The sequence below is a fragment of the Plecotus auritus genome (genome assembly GCF_963455305.1).
Source record: "Plecotus auritus genome assembly, chromosome: 6".
NCBI lineage: Eukaryota > Metazoa > Chordata > Mammalia > Chiroptera > Vespertilionidae > Plecotus > Plecotus auritus.
This window is the reverse complement of record NC_137773.1, coordinates 106961693-106980157: the sequence shown is the minus strand read 5'-3', so window position 1 is coordinate 106980157 and position 18465 is coordinate 106961693. Positions and strand designations below refer to the sequence as shown.

At 47.0% G+C, this 18465-nt stretch overlaps 2 protein-coding genes across 6 annotated transcripts in view; one reads left to right on the top strand and one right to left on the bottom strand.

The window, feature by feature from the left end:
- Nucleotides 1-13070, bottom strand: part of SNAP47 (synaptosome associated protein 47) — a 94716-nt gene extending 81646 nt beyond the window's left edge. The window contains exon 1 of one of the 4 annotated variants that reach the window (XM_080677061.1): nt 12957-13070. The gene's annotated coding sequence lies outside the window, so the exon portion shown is untranslated. Of the gene's footprint in view, nt 1-12769 lie in introns of all 4 variants that reach the window. The other 3 variants (XM_080677063.1, XM_080677062.1, XM_080677060.1) reach the window with 3 other exon arrangements.
- Nucleotides 13071-13147: 77 nt separating this feature from the next.
- JMJD4 (jumonji domain containing 4) lies at nt 13148-18197 on the top strand. 2 transcript variants are annotated; one of them, XM_080676147.1, is made up of 6 exons: nt 13148-13700; nt 13958-14123; nt 16044-16169; nt 16510-16756; nt 17295-17441; nt 17766-18197. In XM_080676147.1, exons 1-6 carry the CDS (start codon nt 13436-13438, stop codon nt 18063-18065), a joined length of 1251 nt encoding a protein of 416 aa, XP_080532273.1. In that variant the 5' UTR covers nt 13148-13435; the 3' UTR covers nt 18066-18197. The 2 variants fall into 2 exon arrangements, with proteins under 2 accessions (XP_080532273.1, XP_080532274.1); XM_080676148.1 differs by having other exon boundaries at nt 13175-13700; nt 16546-16756.
- Nucleotides 18198-18465: the final 268 nt, after the last annotated feature.

Genomic DNA, 18465 nt, shown 5'->3' with positions numbered 1-18465 from the left:
AAATTCGGAGACAAAGAAACATATTACAAATGAAAGAATTGGAAGCAAACTAATGGATACAGAGTTCCAAACAATGGTCACTAGGTTACTCAAGGATCTTAATGAGAGCTTCAAGGGACTCGAAGAGAGCTTCAAAGGACTTAGTGAGACTTTCAAGGATCTTAATGAGAATGTCAAAAACATGAAAAAGGACCAATCAGAAATTAAGCATACACTTACTGAAATAAAGAATAATTTACAGGGATTCAACAATAGAGGAAAGGATTCTGAGAATCAAATCAATGATTTGGAATATGAGGAAGCAAAAATCAACCCAATCATAAGAGCAAAAAGAAAAATGAATTAAAAATATGAAGACAGTGTCAGGAGCCTCTGGGACAACTTCAAACATACCAATATTTGCATTATGGGGGTGCCAGAAGTAGAAGAGAAAGAGTAAGACATTAAAAACCTGTTTGAAGAAAGAATGACAGAAAACTTTCCCTACCTAGTGAAAGAAATAGGCTTACACGTCCAGGAAGTGCAGAGAGTCCCAAATAGGAGGAACCCAGAGAGGCCCACACAAAGACACATCAGATTGAAATGCCAAGGGTTAAAGGCAAAGAGAGAATCTTAAAAGCAGCAAGGGAGAGAGGAAAAAATGGCGGCAGAATAGACAGACATGTCCCGAGCCTTGTCCCGGAGCAGATAGAAAGAACAGCTGAGGGTCGCACGGTGAGTGTTTGTTGGTGAGTTGAGGGACAGCTATACTACAGGAGACGGTGGGGGACAGCTGGACAGGGCTCCACTGACCGGGCAGCCCCCACTGCTGCTGGGTTCCCTCCTGGAGCGACCGGCTTGCACGCAGAGAACGCGCCATCTTGAAGGGGAAAGTGGATATTACTGGAAGCCTGAAAATCTACAACTACGGCACCCAACGAACAGCTGCAAACCCCAGAACACTGGTTCCCAATTGGCGCAAACACGCAAATTCAGAGGAGCTCTACACTCCACCACAAAAAGGTCAGATTTTGCCTGGGATAAGTGAGGTCTCTGGTCCCGGCAGGAGAGAGAAACACATGCACTGCAGAAGCTGGAGGACCGGGGGAAGTCTGTGCCTAGAAAAATCCATGGCTGTTGGGGCTGGCGTGATCCGTGAATGTGGAAAGGGGTCCTCGGAGCTGCTAACAGAAAGGAACTCTAAAAAACAAACCATTTTGGTCTGACGCAAAAGGACAGCCTAAAAATTTTAAAAGTTTGCCGGCTGCTTAGACCCAAGGGGGAAAAAAAGACTGCACGGACTTGCGTGCAGCCCCGGAGTTCGCACACTTGCGCTGGCTCTTTTTTTGTGATTTTTTTTGTCTTGTTTTGTTTTTTCTTTTTCCTCTTTAAATCCTTGCTTCTGATTACTAAGCCCAATACATAGGATCATCCAATTGGGGACACCCTAAGAGACTGCAGAGGAAAACTGTTTTTCTGGAACCTGGAGATCAGAGCGGTGAATAACCATCAGAGAACCAGCTCTGGGGCAACACACTCCCACAAACCGGTATTGAGTGCCACAGGGAAAGCAGGATCTAAGCACTGTCTAGAGAGGACCTACAGACCCGAAAGTCAATCCAGAAACACTGCCATCCAGGGTTGAATCACAAATTGACTCTTGTGTAAACACAAATAAAAGAATACAAGAAATTAAGACACACTGCCTGCTTAAAAATCAGGACTGGCTTACAACACTGAGGAGCAGTGGAACGCAGGGAACTGAAATAGAGTCCTGACTAGGAAGCAGGTGTGCCAAACAGAACAGTAAAGGAAGTGAATGACCTTTACTACTGCACATTTTTATTTTTATATCTTTTACTTAAGAAACTAATTTTTTTCTTTTTTCCTCACTTGATTTTACCTTTCTAATTATTACATTTTTATTTTCAATCAGTATTATTACTACTATTTTACCTTTTTTTAAAAAAAGAATCATTTCTTCTCTTTATTTGACTTTGAGATTAGTGTTCTACATTCTATTTTCATCTTTCCTTTAGCATCATTCTACTCTATCTCAACTCTACCTTTATGCCATCACTCTCTTCCTAACTTTTCCCCTTTTGTTGTCCTGTTTCTCTTACCGTTTTCCTGCTTTAGATTTTCCCTATTCTTTCTTTTTACCCCGTTAAAATTTCACCCTACTTATATACCTAATTTCCAATCCCCTGCTCCAAATCCATACACACCTCTCTCTTCTCTGTCTTCACTATCCATAAAATTGTTTTTCTCTCTGTCCCTTTGCTGCTGTTAGCTTGATTGTTGATTATATTGATTTTTTATGCTTGCTTCTGACATTGTTTTGCTTATTCTTTTTGTTAGTTTGTTTTGTTTTTTGCTTCTGTTTTCCCTCACCTCGCTTGATATTAGTTGTTGTTTGTAGTTTGTATTCATCTCCAGGTACTTGTTGCTGGCATTTGTTGGGATTAGTGGCTGTTCTATTGGAGTTTTCTCCCCATATATATAGTTTGTTCCCCTCTTCTTTCGTATTCTCTTTCTTTTCGCTCTTACTTTTTTTTTCCTTTTCCCAATTTCATTTTGCAATCCTTTCTTTCTTTTTTGTTTTCTTTCTCTCCTAGCCTCTAATTTGCCTTTCTCTAGTGGTCACCTTTATTTGGGTTATTAATATCATAAATACATTTCTGTGCAGTGCCTTGTGCGATGTACCTGGTTGTGTTGTATATTGTGCCTTTAAATCAACGCAGGAGAGAGAGAACTACATAACCAGACATCCGGAGAAGAGACACCATGGGGAGACAAAGAAACAGCCCATATATGAAAGAAAAGCAGGCATCACCAGAAAAGGAAGTAAACAAAATGGAGGCAAGCAACCTGTCAGAGAAATAATTCAGAGAATGGTCATAAGGTGGCTGAAAAGAATGGAAGACAAATTCGACAATATGAGTAAGAACCAAGAGGAAATGAAGAAGAACCAAGAAGAAATTAAAAATGACATCGCTACTGTAAAGAACTCAATAGAAAGTATCAAGAGTAGTCTAGAAGAAGCAGAGGACCGCATCAGTGAGCTAGAAGACAAGATAGGAAAAAATACGCAAGTAGAGCAGCTTCTAGAAAAAAAAAAATTAAAAAGTAGGAGGAGAGCCTAAGGGAACTTTGGGACAACACGAAACAAAACAACATCCGCATAACAGGGGTTCCAAAAGGAGAGGAAACTGAGCAAGGAATAGAAAACCTGTTTGAAGAAATAATGACAGAAAACTTCCCTGATATAGGGAAGAAAAAACCCACACAAACCCAAGAAGCTCGCAGAGTCCCAAGCAAAATGAACCCCAAAAGACCGACGCCAAGGCACATTATAATTAAATTGGCAAACACCAACGACAAAGTAAGAATCTTAAAAGCAGCCACAGAGAGACAGAAAGTTACCTACAAAGAAACCCCCATCAGACTAGTGACCAATTTCTCAACAGAAACTCATCAGGCCAGAAGGGAATGGAATGAAATATACAAAGTCATGCAAAAGAAGGGTCTGAATCCAAGAATAATGTACCCAGCAAGGCTAACAATCAAAACTGAAGGTGAAATCAGGAGCTTCACAGACAAAAAAGGACTAAGGGAATTTATTACCACCAAACCAGCAATGCAAGAAATGCTAAAGGGTCTGCTGTCGAAAAAAGAAATAGGAAGCGAAGAAGGAACACAGGGGTAAAGAATAAAAATGGCGACAAATAAGCACCTATCAATAATAACTTTAAATGTAAATGGATTAAATGCACCAATCAAAAGACATAGGGTAACGGATTGGATAAGAAAACATGACCCATATATCCGCTTTCTACAAGAAACCCACCTCAGAAAAAAAAGACGCACACAGAAGAGATGGAAAAAGGTTTTTCAGGCGAATGGAAATGAAAAAAAAGCTGGGGTAGCAATACTTATATCTGACAAATTAGATCTCAAAGTGAAGGACATAACAAGAGATAAGGAAGGTCACTTCATAATACTAAAGGGAACAATCCAACAAGAAGAAATAACTCTGGTAAACATATACGCACCCAATACAGGAACACTCAAATACATAAAAAATCTCCTGGAGGATATCAAGGAAGAGACTGACAGCAATACAATCATAGTAGGAGACTTTAATACCCCACTATCACCATTGGACAAATCCTCTAAGCAAAAAATCAGCAAAGAAACATCAATCCTAAATGACTCACTAGACCAGATGGAATTAATTGACATCTTCAGAACATTTCACCCCAAAGCCACAGAATATACATTCTTCTCAAGTGCACATGGGTCATTTTCAAAGATAGACCATATGTTGGGTCATAGGCAAAGTCTCTTCAAATTCAAGAAGATAGAAATAATATCAAGCATCTTCTCAGATCACAGTGGCTTAAACTGGACATCAACTACAATAAAAACAATCCAAAAAAATGAAACACATGGAGACTAAACAGCATGCTATTAAACAATGACTGGGTTACCAGAGAGATCAAGGAAGAAATAAAAAACATCATGGCAACAAATGACAATGAAAACACAACAATCCAAAATCTGTGGGACACAGCAAAAGCAGTCTTGAGAGGGAAGTTCATAGCTCTACAAGCCTACTGTAAAAAAACAAGAAACAATGGTAACAAATTACCTAACCCTACAACTCAAAAAGTTAGAAAGAGAGCAATAAAAAAAGCCCAGTGTAAACAGAAGGAAGGAAATAATAAAGATCAGAGCGGAGATAAACGACATTGAAACCAAAAAAAACAATACAAAAGATCATCAAAACCAAGAGCTGGTTCTTTGAAAGGATAAACAAGATTGATGAACCTCTAGCCAGGCTCACCAAGAAGCAAAGAGAGAGGACCCAAATAAACAAAATCAGAAATGAAAGAGGTGAAATAACAACAGACCCCACCAAAATACAAAGGATTGTTAAAAAATACTATGAACATTGCCGAAACCGGTTTGGCTCAGTGGATAGAGCGTCGGCCTGCGGACTGAAAGGTCCCGGGTTCGATTCCGGTCAAGGACATGTACCTTGGTTGCAGGCACATCCCCAGTGGGAGGTGTGCAGGAGGCAGCTGATCGATGTTTCTCTCTCATCGATGTTTCTAGCTTTCTATCCCTCTCCCTTCCTCTCTGCGAAATATCAATAAAATATATTAAAAAAAAAAAATACTATGAACAACTCTATTCCAACAAACTTCACAACCTGGAGGAAATGGACATATTTCTAGAAAAATATAACCTTCCAAAACTCAATCAGGAAGAATCTAAATATCTCAATAGGCCAATAACTATGGAAGAAATTGAAGCAGTCATCAAAAAGCTTCCAGCAAACAAAAGCCCAGGGCCAGACAGCTTCACAGGGGAGTTTTATCAAACATTCAAGGAAGAACTAAACCTATCCTCCTCAGACTATTCCAAAAAATTCAAGAGGAAGGAACACTTCCAAGCTCATTCTATGAAGCCAGCATCACCCTAATACCAAAACCAGATAAAGACAACACAATGAGCCCTAACCGGTGTGGCTCAGTGGATAGAGTGTCGGCCTGCAGACTGAAGGGTCCCGGGTTCGATTCCGGTCAAGGGCATGTACCTTGGTTGTGGGCACATCCCCAGTCGGGGGCGTGCAGGAGGCAGCTGATCAATGTTTCTCTCTCATCGATGTTTCTAATGCTCTATCCCTCTCCCTTCCTCTCTGTAAAAAAAAAAAAAAATCAATATAATATATTAAAAAAAAAAAGAGACAACACAATGAAAGAGAATTACAGGCCAATATCCCTCATGCACACAGATGCCAAAATCTTCAACAAAATTCTAGCAAATCAGATCCAGCACTACATCAGAAAGATCATACACCATGACCAAGTAGGATTTATCCCAGAAATGCAGGATGGTATAATATCAGCAAATCAATAAACGTAATACAACACATAAACAAATTGAGATAAAAATCACTAGTCATATCAATTGATGCAGAAAAAGCATTTGACAAAATCCAACACCCTTTCTTGATAAAAACTCTCAACAAGGTGGGAATAGAAGGATCATACCTCAACATAATAAAAGCCATATATGATAAACCCACAGGTAACATCATACTCAATGGGCAAAAACTAAAACCATTTCCCTAAGAACAGGAACAAGACAGGGATGCCCACTCTCACCACTCCTGTTTGACATAGTACTGGAAATATTAGCCATTGCAATTAGACAAGAAGAAGAAATAAAAGGCATCCAAATTGGAAAAGAAGAAGTAAAGTTGTCCTTATTTGCAGATGACATGATATTGTACATAAAAAACCCGAAAGACTCCATCAAAAAACTAATAGACTTAATAAATGAATTCAGCAATATAGCAGGATACAAAATTAACGCCAAGAAATCTATGGCATTTCTATACACCAATAGTGAACTTACAGAAAGAGAGACTAAAAAAGCAATCCCATTTACCATCGTACCAAAAAAATTAAGATACCTAGGAATAAACTTAACTAAGGAGGTAAAAAACCTATACGCGGAAAACTACAGGACACTGAAAAAAGAGATAGAGGAAGACATAAACAGATGGAAGAACATACCATGTTCATGGATTGGTAGAATCAACATCATCAAAATGTCCATACTACCCAAAGCAATCTATAGATTCAATGCACTCCCCATTAAAATACCAACAACATATTTCACAGACCTAGAAAGAACTCTCCAAAAATTCATCTGGAATAAAAAAAAGGCCCTGAATAGCCACAGCAATCTGAGAAAGAAGAACAAAGTAGGTGGGATCTCAATACCAGATTTCAAGCTGTATTACAAAGCCACTGTTCTCAGAACAGCCTGGTACTGGCACAAGAACAGACATATAGACCAATGGAATAGAATAGAGAACCCAGATATCGACCCAAACCACTATGCTCAATTAATATTTGACAAAGGAGGCATGAACATACAATGGAGTCAAGACAGTCTCTTCAATAAATGGTGTTGGGAAAATTGGATAGATACATGCAAAAAAATGAAACTAGACCACCAACTTATACCACACACAAAAATTAACTCAAAATGGATAAAGGACTTTAACATAAGACAGGAAACCATAAAAATACTAGAGGAATCCACAGGCAGAGAAATCTCAGACATATGCTGAAGCAATTTCTTCACCGATACCGCTCCTAGGGCAATGGAAGCTAAAGAGAAAATAAACAAATGGGACATCAAAATAAAAAGCTTTTGCACAGCAAAAGAAACCATCAACAAAATAACAAGAAAGCCCACAGTATGGGAGAACATATTTGCAAATGTTATCACTGATAAAGGTTTAATCTCCAACATCTACAGGGAACTTATACAACTTAATAAAAGGAAGATAAATGATCCAATAAAAAAATGGGCAATAGACCTAAATAGAATCTTTTCAAAAGAAGACAGAAGGAAGGCCAAGAGACATATGAAAACATGCTCAAAGTCACTAATTATCCGAGCGATGCAAATCAAAACGACAATGCAGTACCATCTCACACCTGTCAGAATGGCAACCATCAACAAATCAACAAACCACAAGTGCTGGTGAGGATGCGGAGAAAAAGGAACCCTCGTGCACCACTGGTGGGAATGCAGACTGGTGTAGCCACTGTGGAGAACAGTATGGAGTCTCCTCAAAAAACTAAAAATGGAACTCCCATTTGACCCAGTGATCCCACTTCTAGGAATATATCCCAAGAAACTAGAAACACGAATTAGAAAGGATATATGCACCCCTATGTTCATAGCAGCACAATTCACCATAGCTAAGATTTGGAAACAGCCTAAATGCCCATCAGCAGATGAGTGGATTAAAAAACTACGGTACATCTACACAATGGAATACTACACTGCTATAAAAAAGAAGGAATTCTTACCATTTGCAGCAGCATGGATGGACCTGGAGAGCATTATGTTAAGTGAAATAAGCCAGGCAATGAGAGAAAAATACCACATGATCTCACTCATTTATGGAAAATAAAGAACATTATAACCTGATGAATAAAAAGATAGATATAGAGGCAGTAAAGCACCGAACAGACTATCAAATTACAGCGGGAACGCTGAGGAGTGTTGGGGAGGGATGGAAATAGATCAACCAAAGGACTTGTATGCATGCATATAAGCAAACCAATGGACACAAGACACTGGGGGGGTGGGATGAGGGCATGCGACAGGGAGTAGGGGAGGCTGGGGGAAGGTCAATGGGGGAAAAAAAGGAGATATATGTACTAATATATGTAATATTTTAAACAATAAAAAAGTATTTTTAAAAAAAGCAGCAAGGGAGTTACCTACAAGGGAGCACCCATACAACTATCAGCTGATTTCTCAATAGAAACTTTGCAGGCCAGAAGGGAGTGGCAAGAAATATTCAAGGTGATGAATAGCAAGGACCTACAACCAAGATTACCCTACCCAGCAAAGCTATCATTTAGAATTGTAGGTCAGATAAAGAGCTTCACAGACAAGAAAAAGCTAAAGGAGTTCATCACCATCAAACCAGTATTACATGAAATGCAGAAGGGTATTCTTGAAGAAGAATAGGAGGAGGAGCAGGAGGAAGAGGAGGAAGATAAAAAAATATGAACTATAAAATGGCAATAAATACATATCTATCAACAAATTAAATCTAAAAATCAAAATAAACCATCAAGAAATCTAATGAACAAAATAAACTGGTGAATAAATTAGAATCAGAGTCATGAAAACATCGAACAGACTGACAAATCTCAGAGGGAAGGGGGTAGGGGGCAGGAAGAGATTAACCAAAAACACAGACAGAAGGGTGGTAAAGGCCTGGGGTGGGGTGGGGTAGGAACCAGGTTGGGGGTGGCGGTGGGCAATGGGGGAGAAAAATGGGGACATCTGTAATACTCTCAACAGTAACGATTTAAAAAGAAAAAAAAAAAAAAGGGAAAAGATGAAATAAAATAAAAATGCAGGCAACAACAGCCTCACTCTCTCATCCCAGGAGACTCTGTGAAGGAGCCAGAAAGTCCACCCTCTTATGTCACTGGGAAGCCAGCAAGGAGTTCCTCAGCTGTCTGACTCCTGACCTCTGAACAGAGGACAGTGGTATCTTCTTGAGGGGCCTGACCTGTGAGCTCTCCACACACACTGGACCTTGCAGAAGCTCATCGCAGGGGCAAGAGTAGCTGGGCCTGCCTTTCCTCTATGCCAGTGGTCGGCAAACTGCGGCTCATGAGCCACATGCGGCTCTTTGGCCCCTTGAGTGCGGCTCTTGCACAAAATACCACGTGCGGGCGCGCACGTACAGTGCGATTGAAACTTCATGGCCCATGGGCAGAAGTCGATTTTCGGCTCTCAAAGAAATTTCAATCGTTGTACTGTTGATATTTGGCTCTGTTGACTAATGAGTTTGCCAACCACTGCTCTATGCCAACGGCTCATGCAGGACAGAGGGACCCTTGAGGCACCTGCATCTTCATCAGCCCTTTCTCCCTAATGAGAGGAGCACTCACCTGGGTATTCTGAGACAAGCACAGACAAAATGCAGAGCATGGCCACGTGGGACTGACCTCTCAGGACAGGGCGCAGGTGCCATAAGCCCCAGCCGGTCATGACCAACATACCTTCCATGCACACAACCTGCTGGATTGTGGAAAATGCAAAAGGTCTCTACTTTCAGAATTAGGGGATGACTATGACATCAGTGTCACCATGGTTTTCAGTGTTTCCATGTCTGACAAATGTTGGGGGCAGAGTACCTCAGGCCTCCATCACAGCAGCATGCTCACAACCCTGGTCGACCCTGAACCTGCTGCTCCAGGACACTGAATGGCCTCTGCCCCAGTGACATCATCTCTACCAAAATGGAGCCTCATCATGGAGCCCTCATCAACCACAGCACTCACCACAACTCCTAAGAGCCTATAAATGTGCTCACATGAGGGACAACTGGGTCTGCGTCCTGGAGAAGCAAACATCATGCGGAGAGTGCCTTGTGCACAGTGCCAGCACATCCAGGCACCCAGGGAGTATCTGCTGAGTGAATCCCATGCCATGTGGAAACATCAACTGTCCACTGTGGACTGCTTTCCTCCTTCATGTGCTGATGCAGGTCCAATATATGCTGAGTTCTGGAGTCCTTACTTGGTCCTCACCCGCTGTAATCTAGAACCTACATCTCCTAGCGAAAGACTTACAGACTTGCATGGACCCTGAAAATAGAACTGAAATGGGAAGGGAAGGTCATGGCAAGGCTCCCCAAGGATGTCGGCAGAGTGATGCTCTAGGTTACTGGACCACACTTATGATACACGGCATTTAGTATAACATCTCTTTCAGCTCTTGCATCAGAACTGTGCCTACAGTGAAAAAGTATCAAGTAAACACCTATTTTTAGTTAATTTCCAGAGTAACAGAACCAGCAACGTTTTACACACCTTCCAATAACTCCTGACCACAAGAAGGCTTAGAGTCAGAACAGTGGGGGCAGTGTCTCCAGGTGCCATGGCCAGCCTTTTCCATTACCTTCATCTCCTGCTCCTCAGAGGCACCCACTTTCAACCTGGGAGGTTCCAAGTGCTATTTGGATGTTTTACTGTAGCAGCATGGCGTATTCACAGGGCGTGCCCCATCTTTCTAGCTCCTCAGAGTAAATAGGACTTTATGTAATTCTCACTGCATTTCCTACAAAACTCCCTCCTGCTGTTTTCTCGCTGACCTTCTGAGGGGTGCGTCACAGGCAAGTACCCACCCCCGGGATGTGACTCCCCAGGATGTGACCACAGTATGTCTGAGTGGGGCCCAAGCATGTACATTTCTCACCAGTTCCAGGTGATGCCAAGGCTGCCGTCTAGTGGCCTTTGAGGGACACAGACCTGCTCTCACTGATTCTGTTAGAGACTCAGTGGTGGTGACACTGCTCGTGCCAGAAGGTCATAGTGTGGGCTAGGGGAAATAAAACACAAATGCCTGGAACAGCCAACGCTCAAAAAAGGGCCCATCTCGTACCTTGAGGGACAACGCCAGGGAGCATGTGGACCTGCTGGCCCAAAGCCTCCCCTTTCTTAGGAAATTTACTCTCAACCACACACCTTCAGGAGCTGGATTCCTCCCAGGCAATACCCAACTGAATTTCATTTCTCCCATGGGGCAAACTTTGACCCATATTTCCCAAATCTTTATACTAGTATACTTATGAATACTTTGCCCCTCTGCCCCCGAGATCCACAACTGTGTGAGTGTACAGGGAGGGAGAGAATACAAAGGAATGAATAAATGAATGAACACATATCTGGAATGATAACTCTACATCAAAACGGAAAACATGGTCCTCTCTGGATGGGATTATGGGTGACTCTTTTTCTCCATTTAACCTTCCCCTTGTGTTCTCACTCTCTGCCCTAAACTAACCAGCCCAATGAAGAATGCCACACCTTAAACACACAGGCAGATGGGACACAGATCACACAATACCTCCCATTGCTCCACTTGCCACACAATATCCACCCCCAGTCCCATTTCTCCCATGTTCTTTTTTGTTGTTGTTAATCCTCACCCAAGGACATTTTTTCCATTGCTTTTTAAAGTAGAAAGGAAGAGGAAGGGGGAAGGGGAGGAGGAAGTGGAGGGGATGGAGGAGAGGGAGGGGAAGGGGGTGGAAGGGGGAGGGTGAAAGGGGAGGGGGAGGGGGAGGGGGAAGGGGAGGGGGAAGGAAGCTGGAGAGGAGGGAAGGGGGAGGGGAAGGAGAGGGGAAGTGGGCGAGGAGGGGAGGGGGAAGGGGAGGAGGAAGTGGAGGGGAAGAAGGGGAGGGGAGGAGAGGAGGAGGGGAGGAGAGGAGGAGGGGAGGAAGAGAGGGAGTAAAGATGCATCTTTCCCTCCAGGAAATGATATGAGAGAGAGGTCTTATTTGCTTTTTCTTCTGCCTTACTATGTTGGAGATGTGTGAAGTTCTGCCCAACTCCATTCTCTCTTGCTGACGCTCCACATACACGTATGCAATCTGACAAATTCACACAGTAACGAGTCTGGTTTCTTTCTTTCCATGCTGAGGTGGGTAGGTTTGTGAGGGTAGGACAGATTTCTCCGATATGCTAAGAAGTGACATGTCACCCCCACCACCTTTCCACTCATGTCCCTCCATTGTAGGCCTGCAGTATATGCAAGCTCAAATCCCCATCGTTGATCACCACACCCTCTTTTCAGGTCTTCCTATTCCTCCACAATCCCTCCTAGCATCTTCCAGGCACCTACCAACCCCTCTAAGTCCCCGCTATCTCTCCAGCCCCCCCACTCCCCCATACTTCAGGTCTGCCATCCCCCTAGGCTCCCATCATCCCCTCTAGGTCCCCATGGTTACTCTAGGCCAGTGGTCGGCAAACTGCGGCTCACAAGCCACATACGGCTCTTTGGCCCCTTGAGTGTGGCTCTTCCACAAAATACCACGGCCTGGGCAAGTCTATTTTGAAGAAGTGGCGTTAGAAGAAGCTTAAAAAATTTGGCTCTCAAAAGAAATTTCAATCGTTGTACTGTTGATATTTGGCTCTGTTGACTAATGAGTTTGCCGACCACTGCTCTAGGCCCTTCATTATTCCCTCCAGGTTTCCACCATCACCATAGGCCCCCATTATCTCCTCTAGATTCCCACAATCTCCCTAGGCCCTCTTATTCCCCTTAGGCCCCCCACCGTCCTCTCCAGGTCCCCGATCATCCCCTTAGTCCTTCACTATCCGCCAGTACCCCACCTTTGGCCCTTCTGTCCGTTTCTCAGCCCGGCCCGCAACCCACCACCTACCGCAGCCCCTGGGGCACTGGAAAGAGGAAGGGTCCTCACTGCTATATAGACTAGGGACGACGCGTTCCTGAGTCTTGAGGCGCGAAGATGACGAGACTCAGGGTGGGCATCGTTTGAAAATCTCAGGCGCTGTGTGGACCCGGAGCTGGGTTGGGTGTTTGGAGGGCTGCCCCAGCGCTCGCCGTACCTGCGCCGGTGAGGGCCGCCGCGTCGTGCGCATGCGCTCAGGGCCCGGCGCTCTGCGGCACCGGTTCCGGCAGGAACTCTGCCTGGGACGTCTTGGTTCCTCTTGGCAGCGTCTGGCGCTTGTGTGTGCCTCGCGATTTCTTTCCCGCCAGAGCGCGGGTACCCGAGGCATCTGTGCGGAAGTAGCTTTAAGAAGTACTTCCTTTCACCTCCCAGGTTAACACGCAAGGCTGTGGGAGGCCCGAGGCCGGCTGCCGGCTTCCGCCCTCTCCCGGCGGCGGCACTGGCACTCCGTCCTCCGAAGCTCCCCAGCCCCTACCCCCGCCCCAACCCCTCAGCTCTCGGTAGACCCTCTCCTCCCCTCCCGATCCTCCCCGCCCGAAACTTCTCCATCCCCGGATAGAACCCTTTGTTCCCTCCTGAGCCATCCCCTCCGCCCTCAGCAACCCCGCACCCTATGGATGCAGAGCCTGGCCTGGCATGGACAGGGAGACGCGCGTGTTCGCCGAGAGCCATTTCCGAGACCTCCGGGGGCGTCTCCTGAGCAAGGTCTGTCCGACCCCGGACCGTGTGGACTTTATCGAGAAGCCCGACTCCTTTTCCTACACAGACTTCTTCAAGAGTTACCTGCTCCCCAACGTGCCCTGTGTTTTCTCCAGCGACTTCACTGAGGACTGGGGCAGCAGGAAGCACTGGGTGACACCCAGTGGGAAGCCCGACTTCGATTATCTGCTGCAGAATTATGGTAAGGACTGAGGGCGAGCGCAAGCACAGGACTAGAGCGGAGTCCTCTTACTCTCATCCTGCCAAATTCCCTTAGGTCATACTACCAGGGGCGCAAATGCGGGTAGCCACTGAGGGTTTGGGGAGAAGGCATGAGTGGGTTCCCAAAGGAATTCATGCGGAGACGGCATAAGCAGTGAGTTGGAGGGTGGACTGGATCAGAGACAGTGAAGAAGCTGGAGGACTCAGAAAAGTATGTGCCTGACCCTCCCTTTTCAGGAGATGTAGTTGTGCCTGTTGCAAACTGCGGGGTCCAGGAATACAACTCGAACCCTAAAGAACACATGCCTCTCAAAGATTACATCAGCTACTGGAAAGAGTTCATCCAGGGAGACTACTCCTCTCCGCGGGGCTGTCTCTACCTCAAAGACTGGCACCTGTGCAGGTAAAGGTGTGGTGCAATGGCCACGGCGCTGCTTTTTCCAGACTTGAGTGAGCCCTGGCTGCACACAGGGAATCTCCTCTTTTCTCTGGTTAGGAATTTTAATCCGTATTTTTAAAAATCCAGCTCTGCAGCACAGTGTGGCCATCTCATGGTGTGCACGCAGTTGGCTGCTGTGGAGAAGCGGGATTGGTGGAGGTGCAGGTGGGCTCTGGGAATTACATCTTTGTCACATTTGCTCAGAGCTGAAGGCTCCACTTCCATCTAACTGGCAGCACCCAGCCTGCCTTCCTCTGCTCAGATGCCCCCCAGGAATCAGCCTCCCTTTCCAGCCCTCTTTCTCTGGGTCCAGCCTGTTATGCTGCCAGTCTCCTGACTGGCTGCCTGCGGAGCCCTGCACCCCACTGCTAGGCTCACTCAGGTCCAACTGCTCTTTCCAGCAGAGCTGTGGCCCACTGCTTAAAATCTCATCACTGCTGAGCAGCACCAACTCTCTGAAGAGGACTTTCTTTGTCTGCTCCCTCCTACACACTTCCACCTGGGGAGCTCAAAGGATGCTGCTCTGAAAACATCTCACTCTCACTGTTGTGACCACTTTCTGAGGGGGTCTTCTGGTTTTGTTCCCATTTCCCCCACCCAGGGGCATGCTTTTCACCAGCAGAAACCTCCTTATCAGACTCCCCTCTGCTGGCACAAAGGTGTTTAATTAATGTTGGATGAATGAGTGCACAAATTGAATTCTTGTTTTGCTGATGTGGAAACTAAGGCTCAAAAAGGTAAAATGAGACTAGAACTCAGGCCCATGTGATTCTAAGACCACTGCCAGAGTACACGAGACATGTCAGCGCCAGCCCCCACCCACAGCACCCATAGCATGTCCTCAGTGTTCCTGCCACAGCTCTTTGTATTGGGCATGGAACTTTCTGTGTAGACAGTGTTTAAGGTGTGACCAGACACTGACCCTGGCCTTGGGGCACTCATAGGCCCTGATGCTTATGCAGTGTGGATTTGAGCTTCAGATAAGCAATAGGGGGGGGGCGGGGGGAGGTTGTTTCTTTGTTTGTTTGTTGTTTTTTGGTGTAAATATATCCCAAGTATTGCATGGGGCACACTTGTACTAAAAACTTTATTGTTTGTTTGAAATTAGGTTTTGACTGAGTGTTCTGGCAACAGTAAAATGAAAAGAGCAGAGCAGGTCTGGGCTAGGCAGACACGGGAGGCACTGTCTGAGCAGGGTTTGTGAATGGGCAGGAGTCTGAGTGCACAAGGCATGGTGTTGGGGGAACTCCAAGTGGTTTGGTGGTACTGGGTTCTCCTGGCCTCTGACCAAGCATGATGTGTGAGCCTGCCTGGCATTCTCCCTTGGGCTGGTTTAACATGCTCCTGTGTTTGAGAGCCCATGGTTGGGTTGTGGGATCTACCAGTGGAGTAAGGATTTGAGAGGCTGAGGGTGAAAAGGACCTTGGTGTTCATGGCAGTCCTTGTGCCAGGGCCTGTGGCCTTGTGTCTACTCAGCAGAGTCAAGGTCACTGGTGTGGGTGAAAACACCAAAGCAACCCACAAGTTTAGAAAACAGTGTCATTCCACTGATGCATTTAGAACCCACCTCTAAAATCCAACAGTCTGAAATCCTGGACCATGTGCTGGAGGGCCCAGAGCTCATGGGTTGCTACCTCCATGGGTTGTCTAACCCTGTCACAGCACCCATCGGCCATCTCATCTACTTACCACCCTGGTTCAGGTATTTGGGCAAGCTCAGCTAGGGTAATCTGATGGTCAGACCAGGGCTGGGTCGTCTGAGGTGGCCCCACTCAGCCTGGCAGTTGGTGCTGGCCCTGGAAGGCAGCTCAGGGGCCTCATCAGTGACCATTGGGTTTGGGAGCGTGGAGATGGCAGCATCCTCATGCCGCTTGCTCTCTGAAGGTACTCCTCTGCCGAGGACTTATTCACCCTGCCTGTGTACTTCTCGTCTGACTGGCTCAACGAGTACTGGGACACCCTGGATGTGGACGACTACCGTTTCATCTACATGGGGCCCGCTGGCACCTGGTAACCGTGTGTCCGCTCCCACCCACTGCCCTGCACCTTGTCCCTGGTCACTCTCCTGAACCATGTTGCACTCTCAGAGCCTCTGGGAGATTACCCTTGGCCGGGCCATGGAGTCAGCTGCCAGGTCTGGCATTTCCAAGCCCACTTCTTTCTTTCATGGCTCTGCTCAGAACCGGTGTCCCTCCTGCGGAATATTCTGAAGTGGGGAAGGTCTGGCTCACCCCTGTGGCTCACAGATAGGTGTGAGAGCTGGGGACCTTGGGCCTCTGAGTGTAGCCAGTCTATGGAAGAACCAAAGCCCACACCCAGACCACGAGACACCAACAGGGACTTTCCACAGGTCGCCGTTCCATGCCGACATTTTCCGCTCCTACAGCTGGTCTGTCAACATCTGCGGGAGGAAAAAGTGGTTCTTCTTCCCACCAGGGCAAGAAGAAGCCCTGCGGGATAGCCACGGTGGCCTACCCTACGATGTGACCGCCCCTGAATTCCTGGATAGCCACCTGCACCCGGTGCTGGAGGTCACGCAGGAGGCAGGCGAGATGGTGTTTGTGCCCAGCGGGTGGCACCACCAAGTCCACAATCTGGTAGGGTGGGCACACCCTGCTCCACGTGGCCAAGAGGTAGTCCGGGCAGGCACGGAGACATGCCATGGGGTTTTACCAGGCTGGCCTTGACCCCCTTTCGACTGGGCCCCTCAGCCTGCTCTTGGACTTTTCTTGATGCTTCCTGAGGAGAGAGGACTGTGCTGTCCTTACTGGCTCCACAGTTGGCAGGTTGTCCCTCTGGGAGAGCTTGGGTGTGTAATAAGGCTGGCCATAGTGAGGCTGGGCCCATGTGTAGGCTTGTTGACCCCACACAGCACTGCTAAGGGTTCCCTCCCTCCCACATTACTTTCCTAGTCCGCACACAGTAGGGTTGTCCAGGGCCCCTGGGGAGCCCCACCCTGGACTAGCTATGGACTCGGATGGTCCCAGACTCGATTCCCTCTTACCTGCTGACACCCACTGGGAGATAGGAGGGAGAGCCTTTCTCAGCTGAGGTGGGCTGGGAGGACCTCAGGATGGGGGAGGGGACACTGCTCCTGTGGGCTTGTGAGGACAGCCTGCAATCTGCCTCTTCCAGGAGGACACTATCTCCATCAACCATAACTGGATCAATGGCTGTAACCTGGCCAACATGTGGCGTTTCCTGCAGCAGGAGCTGTGTGCTGTGCAGCAGGAGGTCAGCGAGTGGAGGGACACCATGCCAGATTGGCACCACCACTGCCAGGTGGGGTGTTTGGCCCGGACAAGACTGGGGACAGGGAGGAGCCAAGGCATGGGAGGGAGGTTGGCGGGACCTCACCAGAGACAGGGCTGCAGTGGGGGGAGGGGTGGCTACCTGGTCTGCTGGTAAGAGGGTCAGTCTGGGGCTGAGGCAGATCACGGGCTCAGACCAATCCATTACTGGCTGGCCCCAGGTATCTGACTCCATCCTCAAAGACTAGTCCATGGCTTGGGATCCTTGGCAGCTGGGACTCTGTCCACAGTCAGCAGAAACTTGCCTGGAGTTGCAGGTGAGCAGTAGCTCACTGGCCTCTCCTCTCTGCTCCAGGTCATCATGAAGTCCTGCTCCGGAATTAATTTTGAAGAATTTTACCACTTCCTCAAGGTCATTGCTGAAAGGAGGCTCCCCCTAGTGAAGAAGATAGGCCCTGGTGAAGTGCAGTGTGGTGAGGGCTCTGGGCTGGGCCCCCAGCACACCATCTTTGACATCAGCCGGATTGCTGAGGTGCTGGCATCTGTGGTGGTCAACCCCGACTTCCAGAGAGTGGACACGAGCAGGTTTTCACCGCGGCCAGAGGACCTCCTACAGCAACTGCAGGAGGCCCTGGCCACCACAGAACCCCTTTAGTGTGTGCCATGAGCATTAGTTAGCAGCCTGACAAGGACCCTCGAGGCCCTGCTTCAGGGTCCCTTCCAGAAATAAAGCTGCATCCTCTGTGTGGGCTGGGACATGTGGCCTCCCAGATATGGTTCCTGCTCTTAAGGGTCTGGTACTGTCCTGGCATCCCAGACTTCAGTGCCTGTCCAGAGGGTCCAGGTTCCTTGTCCTTGTGAGGCCAAGCAGGACTGGGGACTCAGATCTGGTGAGGGGGTGGGTGGAGAGTTGTTGGTAGCTTGGACCTGTGGGTATGCTGGGGACTCAGCTGTGTGAGCAGCATGTGGCTGATTTTTCTTGGTGTCCCTAGCCCTCCCTTAGCAGAGACCAGCACCAAGCTGCTGGGCTTCCCGTCCATAGCAGCACAGGGCAA